Genomic DNA, 22067 nt, shown 5'->3' on the forward strand with positions numbered 1-22067 from the left:
ACATTATGTGGGAGGCTTCTAACTCTATTGCCTCACCAACAGTAGAAGACATGCCAGGGAAAGGAGCTTTAGTGTTATCCCCTGCCATCACAGACTATCTGAAAGCTACAAGTAGCAATAGTTATAGACTATTCCAAGGTGAGGCAGGTATGAGCTCCACTGATCTAACTATTAGTAATAAAGGATAGGGTAATAGGTCTACCTGAACTGACTTATTAGAAGCACAGCTAACAACCGTTGGCGTTCCTCTCACCGCTCGCACAACAATGCGATGAAGAGAGGAGGCGTATACAAGTTACAGCGAGGGCCAGCCGAAATCTCGCGAGATTTCCGACCAGGAGCGCTGTGATTGGGTGTGCGGCGTCGGCAAACGCGCGTCACCCGGCGCACGTCATAGAGGATACGCCCACCTCTCCTCCCTCCCCGCAACAGACAGTCAGCGGCGGGAAGAAAGGAAGAAGAAGGCGCGAAAATTCACAAAATGGCGCTGGGTAAGGAAGAGGGAGAAAAGAACAGAGTAGCGCACCCGGCACAAGAATATATTTGAGCACTGATGCGAAAGTATAGCGAAAGACGATAGTATTAGAAAACAATACCGCAACTAACAGGAAGCAGAAAGAGAGAAAAATATATAGAAGGAAATATATATATATATATATATCTATATAAATATATATAAACAACTGGTAGATATAACACTAAGTAAAGATGAAATGTCTCAAACAGAGAAAACATATAAAAGAGATTTAAGAAACAAATATACTATAGGTACTTATCTGTCTGCTATGAGCAGAAAGAAAGAGGAAGATGATCTTCAAGCAGTCCCTTATATAGCAGCCAGCATGCTGGGATAGGAGGAGGAGTTCACAGGGGACTGCTGGGATATGTAGTTTTTTAAAAGATTTTATTAAAAACGTTTGTATAAAGATTTTTTCTGCTATGGGCATTAATTAAAGAAAGATTAATGCAAGATATGAGCCTCCTGTCTGATATATAACTCAGGATCAGTACAGGATAAGTAATGAAATGTATGTACACAGTGACTTCACCAGCAGAATAGTGAGTACAGCTCTGGAGTATAATACAGGATATAACTCCGGATCAGTACAGGATAAGTAATGTAATGTATGTACACAGTGACCTCACCAGCAGAATAGTGAGTACAGCTCTGGAGTATAATACAGGATATAACTCAGGATCAGTACAGGATAAGTAATGTAATGTATGTACACAGTGACCTCACCAGCAGAATAGTGAGTACAGCTCTGGAGTATAATACAGGATATAACTGAGGAGCAGATCAGGATAAGTAATGTAATGTATGTACACAGTGACCTCACCAGCAGAATAGTGAGTACAGCTCTGGATTATAATACAGGATATAACTCAGGATCAGTACAGGATAAGTAATGTAATGTATGTACACAGTGACCTCACCAGCAGAATAGTGAGTGCAGCTCTGCAGTATAATACAGGATATAACTCAGGATCAGTACAGGATAAGTAATGTAATGTATGCACACAGTGACCTCACCAGCAGAATAGGGAGTACAGTTCTGGAGTATAATACAGGATATAACTCAGGATCAGTACAGGATAAGTAATGTAATGTATGCACACAGTGACCTCACCAGCAGAATAGTGAGTACAGTTCTGGAGTATAATACAGGATATAACTCAGGATCAGTACAGGATAAGTAATGTAATGTATGTACACCGTGCCCTCACCAGCAGAATAGTGAGTACAGCTCTGGAGTATAATACAGGATATAACTCAGGATCAGTACAGGATAAGTAACGTAATGTATGTACTCAGTGACCCCACCAGCAGAATAGTGAGTACAGTTCTGGAGTATAATACAGGATATAACTCAGGATCAGTACAGGATAAGTAATGTAATGTATGTACACAGTGACCTCACCAGCAGAATAGTGAGTGCAGCTCTGGAGTATAATACAGGATATAACTCAGGATCAGTACAGGATAAGTAATGTAATGTATGTACACAGTGTCCCCACCAGCAGAATAGTGAATACAGCTCTGGAGTATAATACAGGATATAACTCAGGATCAGTACAGGATAAGTAATGTAATGTATGTACACAGTGATCTCACCAGCAGAATAGTGAGTACAGCTCTGGAGTATAATACAGGATATAACTCAGGATCAGTACAGGATAAGTAATGTAATGTATGTACACAGTGACCCCACCAGCAGAATAGTGAGAACAGTTCTGGAGTATAATACAGGATATAACTCAGGATCAGTACAGGATAAGTAATGTAATGTATGTACACAGTGACCCCACCAGCAGAATAGTGAGTACAGCTCTGGAGTATAATACAGGATATAACTCAGGATCAGTACAGGATAAGTAATGTAATGTATGTACACAGTGACCCCACCAGCAGAATAGTGAGTACAGTTCTGGAGTATAATACAGGATATAACTCAGGATCAGTACAGGATAAGTTCCTTAAACATTTTCTCTTACTTAGACATTTTGTCTATTTTTCTATAAAACAGTGGTTAGGACATTGCATCACTCTTCTCCTATTAGTAGTCTTTATTGCTTTCCTTAGACTGGTATGTTCTGTTGCTTTTTCCCCTTACAGTCGGGCACTGTCGCAGGCCGCCCGCAGGCATTCTGTAAGCTTGGCACACACACTTTTTCAGTTTGAAGCATTCCCATTTGTTTGAACCAGTGACCGATACATTGCAGACATCAAAGAGTAGTGGGACACGGATCATAGCGTCAGTGCCGGAGGACTGTGCTGTGTCGGAGAGCGTAGTCAGGGTTACTTGGTGGGCAGTGGATGAAACACTGTGCATTATGTCTGTTGCTGGTTTGTCATCTTCTTTTCTATAAAGAGGGACAACAGGAATACAAAGATCTTTTTTGTAGTTCACCCATGGATAAGTCAATAAACAAGACCACAGTAAGTGTCAGGACACCAAGTCCTAAAAATACATGACCTATATAAACTCAATGACAACAATGCACCCAGATCGAAATGTCGAATTGGTGCAAAATGTCTTGGACAGATATTGAAATGATTACAGCTGTGTTTTGAAAATGGTAAGCCTCCACGTGTGGCAAAACTACAACTCCCGAAGACTTTCCGGGCATGCTGAGAGTTGTAGTTTTGCAACAGCAGGAGGAATTATTATTATTTTTTTTTTAAACACTGATTAGATACTGTGTTCTGAAAAATTCTCAGAGGCTACTTTTGGGTAGTGTGATTAATGAGTGGCAGACATACTCGAAGACATATTGCCCAGTTGAGACTTAAAGGGGTACTCCACTCCTAGACATCTTATCCTGTATCCAAAGGATAGGGAATAAAATGTCTGATCGCGGGGCTTCCGCTGCTGGAGACCCTCACGATCTCGGCTGCGGCACCCCAGTCCGGTGCGCAGAGCGAACGTCGCTCCATGCTAGATGACTGGTGATGCAGGGTGGAGGCTTGTGACGTCACGGTCACGCCCTGCTTGTGCCGTCACAGCTATGCCCCCTCAATGCAAGTCTATGGGAGGGGGCGTGACCCCCCCCCCCCCCCCCCAATAGACTTGCATTGAAGGGGCGTTGCCGTGAAGTTACGTACCTCCGGTGCTGAACCAGACACTCTAAACGAACGCTGGGTGCATCCTTTGGATAGGGGATAAGATGTCTAGGGGCGGTGTACCCCTTTAAAGAGGGGCACATCTTTGGACCAAAACAAGATGGATGGTTGATTCGACCAATGTCTTCACCATTCTGTCCACGCTGTTAGGAGGTGTAGATAGCAGTGGTTACGAGAGGAAATTCACACCTGGGAACCAAGCCCTATACAGACTACCAGTAGAAAGAATTGTTTGATCCATGGACAAGTACAAGTGGCTCCATCATTACACACCCCTCTGCCCATTTCAAACTCATTATATAAAAAGTAAAAAAAAGCAAAGCCAGCTCTCACCTTCTCTTCTGTAGGCATCTGCATGAAAGACCATGAACATTGCTTGGCAACTGGATCAAGAGACACCCCAAGGTGTAGTTTCGGCAGCATGTCTCCCGATAAAATGTATCTTTTTATTAACTTAATCCATATAAAAAAAAAAACAGGTGCAGCACACGCGACGTAAAAACACAGCACAGCAGTGCTGACGCGTATCTGTCTCACAACCTTAAGCACAGACGCACTATGATTATGGTTGTGGGACCGAAACTCGTCAGGCCTGATGTGCTGTGTTTTTATGTCATATGGGTTCCACCTGTATTTGTATATGGGTTAATTTAATAAAAGGATGAATTTTATCTGGATTTGTGCTGCTGAAACTACACTTTGGTGTGTCTCTTGTTCCAAATTCCAGGTGCTAAGCAGAAGAAAATTTAAGGTCATAGGTGGAAATTTATCAAAACCTGTCCAGAGGAAAAGTTGCTGAGTTGCCCATAGCAACCAATCAGATCGCTTCTTTCATTTTTGAAAAGGCCTCTGCAAAATGAAAGAAGTGATCTGATTGGTTGCTATGGGCAACTCAACAACTTTTCCTCTGGACGTGTTTTGATAAATCTCCCCCATGGTGCCCATTACATGTTCTGCCTTTGACTGCAGCCACAATGTTTCCAGTTGTGTCGTAAACACGGAACCTGGGCCGCTATGGACTGGAACCATTTTGTCTTTAGTGCCAAATCCAAGTTCTGTTTGGGATAGGACAACTGTCAGGTTGGGTAAGGGAGTCCTCATGGTCAACGTCTCAATCTTACCTTCACAATGGAGCAACAAAGTACCCCAAGGGATAACGTTGGGAGCCTGCTAGAGGCACCTAACAGGGTACTGGAACCTCCTTTCAGAGTTTCCCCAAGAAACTCCTCTTTACATTCCATTAGATCATCATTACGTTCACAGATATGATGTTTCATTTCATTCCAACAACTCCTCCTTGGTGCATTATTTTTTGTGGTCAATGTGTATGTGTGTGTGTGTGTGTATATATATATATATATATATATATATATATATATATATATATATATATATATATCACACACACATATTCAGTCCACATTAGATGACAGTGTTCTGAGCGACTTGGAACATGGCATGGTCATTGGTGCCAGGAAACCTTGTAGGGTTTTCTCTTGCAACGTTGTGTAGGGTATACAGAGAATGGTGCCATCAAGGTCAAACATTCAGTAATTGTCACGGAAACAATATAAGGGTCAGAGGGTGATGCCAGGAACCATTGTAATAAGGATCAAGATAATTTGGTGCAAGCAGTGTGAATCGGTGAGTCCTTCCTATCAGGTGTGAACATTTCAGGCTGGTGAAAGAGGCCTCATGGTGCTGGGAATGTTTTTTCTTAGCGCACTCTTGATCCCCTGATACCTTTGGATGGACACTTGCATAGTAAGCATTGTGACTGACAGAGTTAATCCCTTCATGATTGCAGTTTCCCGTTAGGCAGAAGGAGACTGTCAATAGGCCGATGTACTCTGTTCTAAGGTCATATAGAGAGAAGGATAAAAGTGGAAAAAAGCGAGAACAGTCCCTCGTGTAATTCCTTCAGCAACCGGTTTTAGTATAGGTGGAGCACTCGAAGTCTTGGACTCTCACTTTGCGGGACACTTGGGTTCATGCGTATCACCCCAAATTCATGGATACCAGTATGATCTTTGGCTGCAAGCCGTCAGGAGATGGACCGGTAATCACTATGTACCACTACGAGCAAGATGTGTGAAGGAACAGGATTATCCTAAGATGGTGCTTGCAGGCATAGATCCAGATATACATATCGTGTAGTTTGTTTCATAAATGTTTTGATTATATTTTAAATTAAGAAAATCCTCTATAGACAAGACTCATTTCAGGTGGTTAATCACCCTTTCTCAATTGCAGATGCATAAGGGTGATTAACCACCCGAAACGCGTATTGCCTGTAGATGTTTTTTTTTTATTTTTTTTATATATACTTATTTTTTTTATTTATGCAACAAACTACACGGTATTTCTATCTGGATCTATGCCGCCATCCCAGGATAACCCTTTTTGGTTTCAGAAACATAATGGGTTTTCCTTGCTTCCTTCGTCTTCAGTCACCAGCTCTTTATCCTGTAGAGCATCTCTGGGATGAGGTAGAACAGACTGTTCAGAGAATGTTAGGAACTCTGTCTAATGTGCCTCAACTACGAGACGTGCTCTTTCTCCATATGGACCAAAAATTCCTGCAGAATGATGTTAAAGGGGTACTCCACTGGAAAACATTTTTTTTTTCAACTGGTGCCAGAAAGTTAAACAGATTTGTAAATTACTTCTATTTAAATAACTTAATCCTTCCAGTACTTATCAGCTGCTTTATGCTCCACAGGAAGTTCTTGTCTTTTTGAATTTATTTTTTGTCTGACCACAGTGCTCTCTGCTGACACCTTTCTCAGGAACTATCCAGAGCAGGAGAGGTTTGCTATGGAGAGTTGCTCCTACTCTGGACAGTTCCTGGCATGGACAGAGGTGTCAGCAGAGAGCACTGTGGTCAGACAGAAAGGAAATTCAAAAGGAAAATAACTTCCTGTGGAGCATACAGCAGCTAAGTACTGGAAGGATTAAGATATTTAAATAGAAGTAATTTACAAATCTGTTTCACTTTCTGGCACAGTTGATTTAAAAAAAATAAAAATAAAAAAAAACTTAAATTCCAGCCAAGTACCCCTTTAACACCTTGTGGGATCAGTACCACAGAGAATTACTGCTGTGCAGAACATCTAAGTAGGACCAATATGCTGCAAGATGGGGCTGTAAAAAAAAAGTGACCCTTTAGTGTTTATCATTCCTCACTATTCATCAGGAACACCAGGGATTTTTGACTTGAATGGTTTGTCATCTCAGGCTTGTAAGCTTCCGGCTTCACGCGTGGGTGCGGGGATGGGTTAGGCTTGTCAGGTGTAATTATTAATGTCAGGTTGGTGAAGCGCGGGCTGCAGAACACCGGAGCCGGGTGTAAGGGTTGCAGACTGCAGGCAGCCGTGGGGATCCCTGTGCAGATGTCAGTGCTTTACAAAGGCTGACATAATGGCAAGTGTAGAAACCTGCGCAAGTACCGCCCTGGGACGGCAAGCCTGATGCTCTGCGATACGGAGCACAGTGATGTGAATGCCAGGATTACTATTTAATGAATGTTTATTGTAAGAGAAGCTGAAAAATTCTCAGGGTAATAGGTGTTTGTGCAGTACGAATAAAATTGAAAACCAGTGGTGCTTCTCGTGACAACCAAGTAACGGCTCATATTGTGTAGCCTTAAAGCTGGATTCAGAAGGCCATATTGCAAAGGCCCTCCTGTGTCCACCCTGACCCCCTACGACCGTGTTTCCCAACTGGGGTGCCTCCAGCTGTAGCAAAACTACAACTCACAGCATTCCCGGACAGCCTTTGGCTGTCCGGGAATGCTGTGAGTTGTATTTTTGCAACGACGTCTCAGGAAACGACGTCTCAGTATCACCGTAGGGTAATCTTAGAGCACGAGTCCTGTTTATCAGAAAAGGCAACTGTACATGCCCGGCATGGGCGGCATCTTTCCATTCCAAACGAGTGGGAGATCAATGCTAGACTTACACCTTTTAGGGTAGGGCCACGTGTAGCACATCCGCAATGTATTTTTCGCTGCGGATGCTCCGACGGCAGTAACAAGAGCGAGCTCCCCGCTGCGGCCTGGTAGTTTTATGTGTCCCCTGTAGCAGCTGATTTACAGCTGTAGACACAGTGCCTGTTGTTGGCAGATGTGCAGCGGGAAATCCGCCGCTATGAGGGGACACATAGAACTACCCAGCTGCCGTGGGCTCATCCGCAGTGTAAAATACGCTGCAGTTGCACACTCGTTACCCTTTCCTAAGGTGTCATACATTTTTAATAGCGGTCAGCTGAGGAGTATTTCTCCTGAATCAAACCCCCCCTCTTCCATACATGTACGCTTTCCTTGACCAAGTTCCTGATTGGGGCGAGAGAACTTTTCTCCTGAAGAACAAAAGGATCGGGCATGTTGAAATTCAACATACCTGACCCCAATACATATTTGTCAGCCTTGCAAGCTAGATTTGCAAAAGGGTCCAAAGGAAAGCTTGTTAAATTACATTATTTTTTTTATTTTTTTTATTCCTCTTCATGTAACCCTTTCCTATCCAAAGAATTGTGACAAGGTTAAATGTCTGTGCAACTACTTTTTTATTTTTATTTTTTAAAGGGGTACTCCAAAGGATATGGGATAAGATGTCTGATCGTGGGGGTCCCATCGGTGGGGACCCCCGCGATCTCTCCTGCAGGTCCCCCCCCCCCTGTCTTCAGCTGCATGGAGCGAAGTTCGCTCTGTGCCTAAGGATCGTGACATCACGGCCCCGCCCCCTCGTGACGCCACTCCCTGTGACGTCACGATCCTCCGGCCCCTGTATCGTGAGTCATCTGGCACAGAGCGAATTTCGCTACGTGCAGCTGATGGCAGGGGGAGGCTGCAGGAGAGATCAGACATCTTATCCTTTTGGATAGGGGATAAGATGTCTAGGGAAGTCTGATTTCTCCACTCTTCTTGATAACCTATAGGTGGTAGAAGAGGAAGGAGATGAATGAGAATAAAAATGACCATCCACCTTCAGTAGCTGTCAGCCAACAGCTGTTCCGCCCATCTTCTCTATACAATTGCACGCTTGGTTCGTTAAATCATGCATGTCTTCTCAATAGGGAGAGAGGAATAAGTTGCTGCTTAACATCCCTGGTAGCAGCCTATCTAGAATGAAAGTATTACCCATATTTGCTTTTAGGTTGTAACCATGGAGATAACCATGACAAACGATTCCTTTTAAGCCCTGTCTATAGAGTTCATCTTATTTACAGTAAGATTCCCTGATCCTAAATCGAATTAATTGGCCATCAATAGATTTAGTCTGGTAAAAGTAGTTCCGCTTCCCAAGTGCTTTGATTCCCCTCAAAAGTTCTAAACTTCTCTCTGCTTCAAAACACATGGAAAGCGGAATGGCTTTTACAAGACTAAATATATCAGTAGCTGAATTATTAAATTCAATTTAGGTGAATCTTACTCTTGATTTCCTTTATTCTTGCCCTGACCTTTTTTTTGCAAATATCCAGTGTCTATTTTAGCCATTTGGATAAGACTATTGGCTGGTACATATAGGTCAGTCCAAAAACTATACAGTGTTTTTAATCAATAATTGCCTCTTTATTTATTTTTATTTATTATTATTATTTTATGTTATATATTTATTTTTGTTGCATTGCAATACGTATTTTTTTTTAAATTATTCACCTCCCTTATCTTCCATCCGAGATATTATAAATTCTATTATATCAGTTTTTCAGCACACAGTTATTTTTACTATGTGATGGGTTTCCTGAAGTATCCTTGGTTCTCACCACTGACATTTTACCGACTGTCTCGAACCAGTGATTCGGAAAGTCTTGAATGTTTTTTAATGTAAAATACCACGGAGCGTTGTGAGACAAGAATCCTGCCCCCTCTCCTCCGAGGCCGCTCTTATGCTGCATTATATCTTTCAGTTTCACTGCAAATGAAAGTAATTTGTTTACAGGGGTCAGGTAGCACTTAGTGTGAGAGTTTGTCTGGGATCCAGCACGGTGAAGATTGATTAGAGGAGCGCTGCAGTCTACAGACATAGGAGCGAATTACCGGAATTTAAACCAGACGAGTTTCTTTATGCAGAGCTGATGAGTTGCTGCAGATTTACTCTGATGAGATCTCTGCTTAAAGAGACAGCTTACATCATGTCCGGTTCAGGCAGTTTCGGGTTTTTTTCCATTTTCATGATTAATCCCTTAAAGTTTACCTCTCATCCCCAATTTTTTTTTTGTATATTAAAGATAAATCCCTAATGAACAACTTTGTAATTGCTTTTAATAAAAAAAATTTGCCTCCTTTTATATGTATTTTAACTCTAAAAACTTAACCACTAGGGGTCTCGCTACCAGTTCTGGCCGCAAGCATTTCGGACTCACAGCATGAGTCCTAAATCGCACTGCAGCCAGGACAGGTACGAGCTCAGCGCAGCTCCCCGCCTGTCAATCATTGTACTTCAGAAGAGCTCACTCCGAGTCAGTGGAGCGCTGCTCTGCTATAAGTAAATACCGGATTTGCCTTGATCTTGAACATATTTAGATATATATGTGAACATGCCTCAGGAAAGGGATCGCAGCAAGAGGGGCGGAAGTGAGCCGTGCCAGGCTGCAGATGATGTCGCGTCTGCCGGGTCACTCCCCCTTCCTCCCTGCACACAGCGCAAGAAACGAGCAGCCTAAGTGAGGTAGAAAAAGGTATTTATAGTCATTTTTAAAGGGTAGCTCCCACCATCACTTTTTTTTTTTTTCTGTCCCTGCCTATTATCCATCTATCCCTAACCCCCTCCCTGCCTTTAATTTTTTTTTTTTACATATTAAAAATGCCTTTTTGTCTGCCTGGTAGTGTGCTCACTACCAGGCAGACTTCCCCAGCAGGCACCACGTCACTGATGCCTGCTGGGGCCAACACTTCTGCCCGTAGTTCACCTATGCAGGGCGCCTCCAGCTGTTTCCCCACTGCAACTCCCAGCTTGCCCTGACATCTATTGTCTGTCAGGGCATGCTGGGAGTTGTAGTGGGGAAACAACTGGAGGCACCCTGTATAGGTGAACACCGAATCTGTGATGGCCGCACATACCGCTCCCCGCCGCGCAGCCCGCAACCCCCCCCCGGCCCCGTTGCGCCGCTCAAATCACTCCCCCTCCCCCTTTGTTCACCCATTCAGAGTACCCCCTTCCTGCCGCGCAGCCCGCAACCCCCCGGCCCTTCCGCTCAACCCACTCCCCCTCCCTACCACCCTTAGTTCACCTATTCGGTGTCCCTCCAGCTGTTTCCCCACTACAACTCCCAGCTTGCCCTGAAATCTATTGGCTGTCAGGGCATGCTGGGAGTTGTAGTGGGGAAACTGGAGGTACCCTGTATAGGTTAACACGCAACCCCCATTAGGGATTAGGAACAGTTTAGTTGATGATAGGTACTCTTTAAGGACCACAGGTTTTGTCCTTTTCGCACTTTTGTATTTTCCACCTCACCTTCCACCTCACGCCTCCTCCCATAGACTTGCATTGAGGGGGCGGGGTGTGACGTCATGAGGGGCGGGGCTATGACATCACGAGCTCCCAGCTCCAGTGTTCGGAACATTTTGTTCCAAACACTGAGCAGTGGAGTACCCCTTTAAGAAAGGCCTGAAACAAATATATATCTACCTCAACTCTGATATATGGTTTGACAAGGTCGACTGCTTGAAAAAATGGGAGGAGGACCTGGGGAAATCTTTCACAGAAAATGCGTGAAAAAAAAAAAAAACTATTTCTACCGCCTGTGCCTCTCTCTATGCAATGTAAAATGATAAATCGATTGTATATGACACCAAAGAAACTCTCTCTAATCTTTCCTTCATGCTCCCCACATTGTTGGAGAGAATGCAGGAAACAGGGATCCCTATTCCACATATTTTGGAATTGTTCGAAAATATCTACGTTTTTTTTTTTTTCTGACGTACAAAACATGATAAAATCTGTCACAAAATCCCCGATACCTGATTGGGCCTGAACTCTTTCTACTCCTAAGTATAGATAACCTATCAACATCCTCTCAGATACCAGTAAGCCACATATGCGCTGCGAGGTGCCTCATTGGAAATCCACTGAAATTCCCTCTAAGGGGTTAAGGGGTTATCCAGGAAAAAACTTTTTATATATATATATATCAACTGGCTTCAGAAAGTTAAAGAGATTTGTAAATTACTTCAATTAAAAAATCTTAATACTTTCAGTACTTATGATCTGCTGACATTGAGTTGTTCTTTTCTGTCTTAAGTGCTCTCTGATGACACCTGTCTCGGGAACTGTCCAGAGTAGAAGCAAATCCCCATAGCAAACCTCTTCTCTGCTTGTCTCAGGAACTGCAGAGAGCACTGTTGCCAGAAAGAAAAGAACAACTCAACTTCAGCAGCTAATATTTATTGGAAGGATTAAAATTTCTTAATTGAAGTAATTTACAAATCTTTTTAACTTTCTTGAGCCAGTTGATATAAAAAAAAAAAAAGTATTTAAAAAAACTTTTTTTTTTTTAGATCAACTGGCTCCAGAAAGTTAAACAGATTTGTAAATTACTTCTATTAAAAAAATCTTAATCCTTTCAGTGCTTGTGAGCTTCTGAAGTTGAGTTGTTCTTTTCTGTCTAAGTGCTCTCTAATGACACGTGTCTCGGGAACCACCCAGTTTAGAAGCAAATCCCCATAGCAAACCTCTTCTAAACTGGGCGGTTCCCGAGACACGTGTCATCAGAGAACACTTAGACAGAAAAGAACAACCTTAGCTTCAGAAGCTCATAAGTACTGAAAGGATTAAGATTTTTTTAATAGTATAGTAATTTACAAATCTGTTAAACTTTCTGGAGCCAGTTGATATATAAAAATAAAAATAAAAAATTTTTCCTGGATAACCCCTTTAAATAAACCTGATAGCTACAAACTATTCACATGAACTGGTACTTGCAGGTTAAAGGGGTAAAACTTGACAATGTAAAGAAATGTGGAAGGCTTGGACAGAAATGTATAAACCTCCCTGATCCAAACCTAAACCATATTAATAAATAATAATAATAATTATACAGCATTGCTTTTTCCACAAATATCTACTATATGTATCATTCAGACTTTCTTAACTAACACCCTGGCTCACCCTTAACCACCCTGATTCGCCATATGAATACAGTGATCCCTCAACTTACAATGGCCTCAACATACAATAGTTTTCAACATACAATGGTCTATTCTGGACCATTGTAACTTGAAACCTGACTCAACATACAATGCTACAGACAGTCCAGATCTGTGATACCTGTCACAACTGGAGGAACTGACCAAGTAGAATGGACATTCACTGGTAAATCACCTCTATTACTGAAGCGCATGCACTGACTGGTGTCTGGTAGCACCCCCTACAGTACAGGGAGGAACTACGAGTTCTGTACTACTCCTTACCTGTGCCAGGGTTAGCTACTCCTTTGGACACAAAGTAAGGGCGGCTCTATTAAGGACACTGTGTGTATTTTACAGGACCCCGAAGAAGCTCCTGTCCTCTACATAAACCTTGTTTCCCAACCAGGGTGCCTCCAGCTGTTGCAAAACTACATCTCCCAGCATGCCCGGACAGCCAACGGCTGTCCGGGCATGCTGGAAGTTGTAGTTTTGCAACAGCTGGAGGCACCCTGGTTGGGAAACACTTACATAGACAGTGATTTACAGCTCCCAGCAGATCTTTCTTACTTTTATATGTAAGGATTTGCTTTATCTATATTAGTTATCTACTTATTTTTCTTTAATCCTCACTTTATCCTATTTTTGAATGACATTTTGGGGGCTTCAGAACCAATTACCAGGTTTCCATAGAGTTATGGTCTCAACATACAATGGTTTCAACATACAATGGTCGTCCTGGAACCGATTAATATTGTAACTTGAGGGACCACTGTATAGTCCTGATCCATATTCTATTGATTAACATTTATATCATTTATAACATTCTCGGTTTCCTTCCTACATACAACATCTTTCTCTCTTTCTCTAGGTATAGAGTTTGGCAGTACCCTATACCTTTTGATAACATTTTTCTGTTATTGAGTTCTATAGGTTTCATTTTATATTTATACCGTCGATATGCTTTCTGCATGTCCATTGAGTAGATCCTTGATACCTTGTCTTGTTTAAAAACCCACAACACAAAGAACTGTATTCCCCTATGGAATCCATAGACGATCCGTCAAGACATCATCCTCGTATTTTGCACCTAGAGACACATATGAGGGCTTGTTTTTCTGTTACACATGGACATAACTTGTAACTACTGGGCCCCAGTGCAAAATCTGTAACAGGGCCCCATGTCTGCCATGTGACACTTATAATACAGGTATCTTCCTATGGGACAGGGGTGCCTTGGCGCTCCCTCAGGCACCAGGTGTGACTGCTACCTCTGCACCCCTCTATAATTACACCCCTATTTCGACATTTAGGGAAGAATGAAGTGTGGTTACAGCATGCTGCCTTGTGCAAAATAATGCCACAGGCAGAGGAGCAGACAGGGAATGAATACAGCAGCTACTGCAGATTTTCTTACTACAAAGCAACAGTCTGATGCGTAGAACAATGTTTTATTTGGGGAGGGGGTGCTCTGTAATAGTCTGTGGAAAACCATGAATGATAAAAAAAAAAAAAAGGTCGTCCATGTACCTTCACTTCTTGGCCTCTACGTAGGTTTTACTCAGACTGATGAATCTGTGTCCTCAGATGTTTTTTCCTCTCATGAAATGTTATTAATCTGTCAAAATCTTTCCTCCTTTACATGTGTCGTGTCATAAGAAGAAAATTTGTTTTTCGCTCAAGTGGATTGATATATTTAATCTTTTCAAGCTGCTTAGAGTGATCATTTCCATCCATCTCTTTTTCTTCCGATGACTCAAATATGAGATTTCAGTGAATAAATAAAAAAAAATTGTTTTTTTTTTCCACCTCCATCACATAATTAATAATTGCAAAGAGAGGTTTTCTGGGCTAAGTGCACACGTCGCCTTCTTTACTACCACACGGCAAAATTTCATTAGCTGAATGTTACTCTTCAGTCTGCGGCTCCCAGTGAACTGAAGAGGTGTCGCCGCTGAATTTCCATAATAACCTTAATGGAACCGGAGGAATCAATCTCACTGGAAACTATAATGTTGCATTGAAGGGGGGGGGGGGGGGGGGGTTGGTCATCGGGTGCTGAGCTTATGGAGGTGGTAGATGACTGGAGAAAATTTTATCTTATAGGAGAACTCGAGCCAAACCTGAAAATTAAGGTGTGACTTTAATGAACCCAACCCCCCCCAAGACTTATAGAGCTGTTTGCAGGATCTTTATACTGTAGTGTCTCTGCCCTCCCGAACAGTGTTTCCCAACCAAGGTTCCTCCAGTAGTTGCAAAACAGCTGGAAAAACAGTGGATTGTAAACACTGGTCTTTGACATAGTTGGGCCAACATAATCACCCCTCATGGAGCTTTCTCTAAAACATGCATGAAAGTAGTACTGTGGTCCTCAAAACATTTGAATTCCCACACTAATAAAATGGTGACTCTGCATAGGATTTAAAAAAATAATAATTCCAGGTCAAATTTGTAATTATTTTTAATTCCTTTGCAGAGTCACCATTTTGTTAGTCCAGGTATTAAATTTTTTGAAGTCCACAGTGCTACTTTCTTGCCAGTTTTGGAGGAACCTCTATTTACGTCAAGCTTTCTGGTTATGTTGTCAGTATACATCGAGATATATTGGCAAAAAAGTGTTCCAATATACTGTATACAGTGGTGAACCCATTTTCTACTTATGACTAGGGTTGTGTTCCCCTACTGTATCATCCATCTCCCAATATATACTGGCATCACATGAAAAGATGGTGTGAATGGGTGGGATGTGGGTTCAATGTGAAGATTTATCTTGAAGACCCCATCGAATGTCATCCTAGATCTCATATCTTGGTGGCTATTGGTCACGTTTACCACTGGCCTTTCTTCATGGCTTCAGGCCTTTATTACATAGGTCCCCAACCCAGGTTTCAAGACCCACCAATGGTCCAGGATATAATTTTTGATATCTTTTTTTTTCTATTCTTTTTCAAATTTTTTTTGTTCTATTCCAGGAATGTTGGTGGGCCTTGAGGACTGGCTTTAGGGCCACTGCTTTATAATATCTGTACAGCTCCGCAGGAATCCGACCAACTGATAAAATCAATTTGACCAAAACCTTATGAATTTTCCGTATTTAATGGATTGCTATTAAAGGCTACGTCTACTTCAGAATTGGGGTGCCATGTACCGTAATTCGATGTATTGTACGAAGGATTGAGATTCTAGTGCACCACACATTTGAGCACCTTATCTTTCACTATCATCCTAGATCTCTCCCTTGGAGAATACGTTTTAATGCCAGTCACATTGTTTTTGATTTTCTATTACTTATATAGTACTATCATATTCCATAGTGCTGTACACCAATTTCATCACTCCCCATATCTTGACTGCCACAATTATACAAAGTCAACCATTGGATGACTTCTTGTTGAGAGTAGCTCAAGGGGTTAAAGTCTCATGTCTATCACAGGAGAGACAAAGCACAAATTCGGGGGGTAGCAGGAATTTGCGTGGCACGGACCGGAACAGACACAATCCAGGTGCAGTAGCTTGAGATAAAATTCTTTATTGACCAAGATGCAACGCGTTTCAGCGAAACGCGTTGCATCTTGGTCAATAAAGAATTTTATCTCAAGCTACTGCACCTGGATTGTGTCTGTTCCGGTCAGCACCACGCAAATTCCTGCTACCCCCGAAGTTGTGCTTTGTCTCTCCAGTTTTACCAGTAAGGCTGCAGACGGGAACCTCAATATTGCTGTCATTCATTACGTGCTGTGCATTTTTGTATATGTCGGTACACAACCGGAGTGGGTAAGCAACGTCCTGTATCCCCTCCGACATCCTTTTACCCCAGCACGTTTGATCATCCACATGGAGCGCCTTTGTTTCTTGTTTTAGGAATGTCTATCACAGGCAAGGTTGTCACTCTGCTTCCAATACTCAACATTTTTTTTTTTTTTTTTTTGTCTTCCAGAAACCAAAACCACAGGAATGGCATCCGCCTGGGGGATTTATCATTGCACTATGGGCACTGATTCTTCTCGTTTTCTTCAAAACCTACGGCATCAAACATATGAAGCATGTGTTCTGAGAGGAGCACAATGACCACCGAGGCTCAGGAATACTTTGCACTGATATTTTTTCATTTGGCATGAAGGGTTTGGCATGAATAGTGTGGAACCCAACGAGAAAACCCGAAAAAGATAAGTTACCAGACTGTGAATCTCTGCTGCCCAAGCAACCATTTTGTGGGCTGAGATGACTCCAACCATTAGTGGTCAGAGCCACATTTACTATGAATCGATGACCTCACTAGTTGAGCTTACAAAATGGCTGCTTTTATATGTATTAAACCCTTTTGAGAAGATATACCAATAATTTATTGTGTACGGTTAAAAATCAGCGGATCAATCTATGACAGCCGTCCCCATCCCAATTTATATACATGTTAATTACAAGATTTTATAGGTACTAGAGATGGCTGAGCTGAAAGTTGCTCTCATGGCAGGATGGATTTTATACCTTTCTGCACTTTTCCAAAGAGTTGGCATGGTATATTGAGAGCTTTCTCAGCAGAAACAAAAATAGAAGTATTGATTTATCATGCTAAGTACAGCATTTCGGATCAATCCAGAACCCGAGGTAATTATGTATCTAGGAACCGGTGAGCAATTAGAATTTAAAGCAAGACTTAGCAGCCCGTGGAAAACCTCATTTGATTTATTCGCTGCTCATCAAACCAAAATGTCCGGCACGTTTTTGCCTTTCCAAGCATTTTTTATTGCTCCTGTTTGCTTCAATGTTATACTCTCAGAAATGTGAGGGTTTTCCAGTGCAAACAGTGCAGTTTGTTAAAAAAATATATATACCAGGTAAAAGAAGATGCTGAATAAGCAGCGAAAGTACAAGGCACAAGGACACTACCCAAGGGCAGCAAAGTGCCGCTATATGAATTCATGAGCCAGGGCCGCATCTCACCAAGGCAACTCGGAGACTTGACACATGGAGTAATCCAGATTGTTTACTGGAGGACGGTGAATTCACATCCGTGGCCCCGAAACTCTCCAAGTTGTATCTTCAATTCTTTTTGCTTTGTTGTAATAAATTGGGATTACATTTATACTGCCTTTTCCATTTGTTTTTCTTAAGTGCAATGTCACCCATAATGTATTTGTGTTGATGCTATATGTCTTAGTGTCAAGTTGTCCTTGATCTCTCTAGGGATAGTTTATGTAGGAGACAACAGATCTGTATAACAGAATACACTGTAATCCTTATACTAAAAGAGCAAAGTTGGTCAAGCCTGCTAATTTGGGCAGGATTGGTCACCTATCTTATGTGTTTGTGGGTGTTCTAACTCTTTCTCAATAGGTGATGTTGGGGAAAAGAAGGATTAGTCATGTTGAATTTTAACACCAGATTCTTGTGTTCTCAAGGAAGGTAAGAACCCACCAGAGGTGTCTGGCAGAAGCCTAGGGCCCTTTTATAGGGGTCAACAGTTTGTAGATGCTGAGGCCCTGTCATTTGAACAAACTTTGCATTAATCAAGTACAAGCGATTATAAGAAACTTTGTAATATACCTCACTAGACAAAAATGCTTCTTTCTCCTTTTATCAAGCTTCTTCCCTCCCCCCCCCCCCCCCTTCCTGTGAGACTGTATTCTACTCTGAAAATCAGCTCAGCTTTGACTTGCGTTAGCAAGACAAGCCATACAAGTCTATGGAGAGGGAAGGAGGGAGTTCTGCTCACTAGCTCTGGGAGAATTGCAAATTATAGATGAAGCCTGCAAAGCAGAAAAATACTGTATACAAATGATATAATACCAGAAATAGTGCTGCCCCTGATGTACACACACAGGACAGCTTATCCCTAAATGTCACTTGTAATGAATTTTAAGTTGACATGCATTTCAAATTCAGCACCTAAATGCCGGAGCGGGGCACCATTCTCCCCGTCTGCATTATGAGATTTAGATTCCCAATTCATCTCTATACCATTGGTCTACAGCGTGAGACCCGGCAGCGTAGAATAGCACTATGCTGTGCCGCACACTAGAAATGGCTGCTATGGGGACGGAGCAGGAAGCTCCATCTCGTATGAATAGTGATATGTGGTGGGGAGAAAGGCGCCTTGTTCCAGCGTTTAGGCGCCAAATTTGAAATAAATGTCAATTTAATATATTCACAGTGCGGCACAAGTCATTTTGTCAAATAGTCATTAGAAGTAGAAGTCAAGAACGATATCTTTTATGCCGCTCTTTTTAATCCTCCATTATCGACAACGCATCCCTTGTTTACACAGGTAATATGCGGATGATGACAATGGTTTTATTGGCCTTACAAAAAATACGATCAGACGCAATTGCCGACCCTTTTACACAGGCCGGTTATTGGGAATGAACGTCACTGGGAACACTCATTCACATTAAAATCTACCAATTCTCCTTCACTCTTTGAGAACACATGCAAGAAAGACTGTTCCAAACATTCATGTGTATGAGGAGACAGGAGAGATAATCTTGCCACTTTTTGACATATTTTTCCTATACAGAAAGGTAGCTGGTTCCTGCAGAAATCCAAGGGAGGCACACTGGTAGGGAAATACTGTGTTACGGAAGACTTCTTGCTCTCATTGTTGCCCTCACTATTGTAAGAACTTCAAGGAGGTATGAATAAGGTAGGTGACAATTGCATTCTGGCTCTATTTAATATCCTACTATAGCAGCATTAAAGGGGTTGTCCAGCAAAATACACAACGTGCATATGGTGTTTAAAAAGTACAGTGGTCCCTCAAGTTACAATATTAATCGGTTCCAGGACGACCATTGTATGTTGAAACCATTGTATGTTGAGACCAGAACTCTATGGAAACCTGGTAATTGGTTCTGAAGCCACCAAAATGTCATCCAAAAATAGGAAAAAGTGAGGATTAAAGAAAAATAAGTAGATAAGTAATAGAGATAAAGCAAATCCGCACATATAAAAGTAATAAAGATCTGCTGGGAGCTGTAAATCACTGTCTATGTCAGTGTTTCCCAACGAGGGTGCCTCCAGCTGTTGCAAAACTACAACTCCCAGCATGCCCGGACAGCCAAAGGCTGTCCGGGCATGCTGGGAGTTGTAGTTTTGCAACAGCGGGAGGCACCCTCGTTGGGAAACGCTGGTCTATGTAGAGGACAGGAGCTTCTTCAGGGTCCACTACAGTACACATCATGCCCTAAAAAAAAAGATAAATGGAGCCGCCCTTACTTTGTGTCCAAAGGAACAGCTAACCATGGCATAGGTTAAAAGTAGTACAGAACATGTAATACTACCCTGTACTGTAGGGGGCGCTACCAGACACCAGTCAGTGCATGCACTTTAGGAATACAGGGGTTTTACAAGTGAAATGTCCATTCTGATTGGTCGGTTCTTCCAGCCATTGACATGTTTTGCAGATTCCATAGCATTGTATGTTGAGTCTGGTTTCAAGTTACAATGGTCCAGAAAAGACCATTGTATGTTGAAACTATTGTATGTTGAGGCCATTGTAAGTTGAGGGATCACTGTATAGAAAAAAAAAGCAACTCACTTATATAATGGTATTAGCCATAGTGCACAAAACCTACTTATCAGCTGATCTGTCTGGCTTGTAGCCATGACATTATGTCACACACTTTGAAAGCAAATCTCCCATCACAGCTCCCCCCTGTCCTCCTGTCTGCCCAGGACTAGATTGAAGTGAAGAGTGGGAACTCATATTACTGCTCATTAGATTTTAATGGTGTACTTCGGTGGAAGACAACATTTTTAAAATCAACCGGTGGCACAAAGTTAAACAGATTTGTAAATTGCTTCTATTTTAAAAATCTTAATCCTTCCAGTACTTATCAGCTGCTGTATGCTCCACAGGAAGTGTTATTTTTTTCTGGAATTCTTTTCTGTCTGATCACAGTGCTCTCTGCTGACACCTCTGGCCATGTCTGGAACTGTCCAGAGTTCAAGCAAACCTCTCCTGCTCTGGACAGTTCATGAAACGGACAGAGGTGTCAACTGAGAGACACCTTTAAGGGAAGCCTCTCTCACATACAACAGCAGCAAGCCTGTTCTAACTATTGTGACTGAGGGTTCCTGCGGCCTTAAAATCGAATGAGCAGTAATATGATCTGCACTCTTCACATCAATGGCCTGGTCCTCAACAGACAGGAGGGGAGCAGGGCGGTAGCAGGGCTACAAAGCCAGACAGCTCCAATATGGAGAGATCTGTGCACTATAACTAATTACATTATATTTATAATTTGCTTTATTATACCTCTTGACACCATACACGGGTTGTTTCTTTCACCGGACATCCACTGTAAGTATTATAATACTGCCCCTTAAAGGGGTATTCCAGGCCAAAAAAAATTTTTATATATCAACTGGCTCCGGAAAGTTAAACAGATTTGTAAATTACTTCTATTAAAAAATCTTAATCCTTCCAATAGTTATTAGCTTCTGAAGTTAAGTTGCTGTTTTCTGTCTAACTGCTTTCTAATGACTCACGTCCCGGGAGCTGTGCAGTTCCTATGGGGATATTTTCCCATCATGCACAGCTCCCGGGACGTGACATCATCATTGAGCAGTTAGACAGAAAACTTCAGAAGCTAATAACTATTGGAAGGATTAAGATTTTTTTTAATAGAAGTAATTTACAAATCTGTTTAACTTTCCGGAGCCAGTTGATATATATATATAAAAAAAAGTTTTTGCCTGGAATACCCCTTTAATGACAACATTGTGAACTAAAGTAATAAATATGTATTATTATTATTTCAAATTGTCAGTAAATACTATTCAGACACATTTATGACACACAGAGAAAATTTTCACCATTTATTTACAGAAGGATCAAGAATACTAACCAAAAATATATTATGAAAAAAATCTGTATTGTCAGAACAATACGTACGACCAACAAAACAATCCTGGTAGAGTGAAGGAGAACCACTGTGCGTTCCTGTGAAAAGTTTTATCTTAAGTAAGAAATGAATTCTTATAAAAAACTACTGGATCCGAAGTGGAGTGTCGCCGTGTGCGGCTGTATTTACACAAGTAGTGGACGGTTATCGCTGTGAACGTTGGTTCAAGTTCAATGTACATCTTCTGTCTCCCATCATATGTTGTTTTGCAAAGAAGACTTTAGTCCAGTTGGTTGGACGGGCAACTGGTTCTGGGAAAGTGTTTTAATGTAGACCCATAATTTAGCCAAACCTGAGGGCAACCATTTTTGTTTTAGGGGATGCTAAACCAACTGCTTGTCAATAGATTCTACAAATACCACATTGATTTGCAGTCTTATATCATTCTTGATATTAAAGGGGTACTTTGACC

At 41.8% G+C, this 22067-nt stretch overlaps 1 protein-coding gene across 1 annotated transcript in view; it reads left to right on the forward strand.

Moving 5' to 3' along the window:
- PIGK (phosphatidylinositol glycan anchor biosynthesis class K) overlaps positions 1–17837 on the forward strand; it is a 149783-nt gene extending 131946 nt beyond the window's left edge. Inside the window, exon 11 of the mRNA XM_056532660.1 lies at positions 16690–17837. Coding sequence (XP_056388635.1) covers positions 16690–16806 — 117 coding nt within the window. The 3' untranslated portion in view covers positions 16807–17837. The remainder of the gene's footprint in view (positions 1–16689) is intronic.
- Positions 17838–22067: the final 4230 nt, after the last annotated feature.

The sequence above is a fragment of the Hyla sarda genome, chromosome 7, assembly GCF_029499605.1.
Source record: "Hyla sarda isolate aHylSar1 chromosome 7, aHylSar1.hap1, whole genome shotgun sequence".
NCBI lineage: Eukaryota > Metazoa > Chordata > Amphibia > Anura > Hylidae > Hyla > Hyla sarda.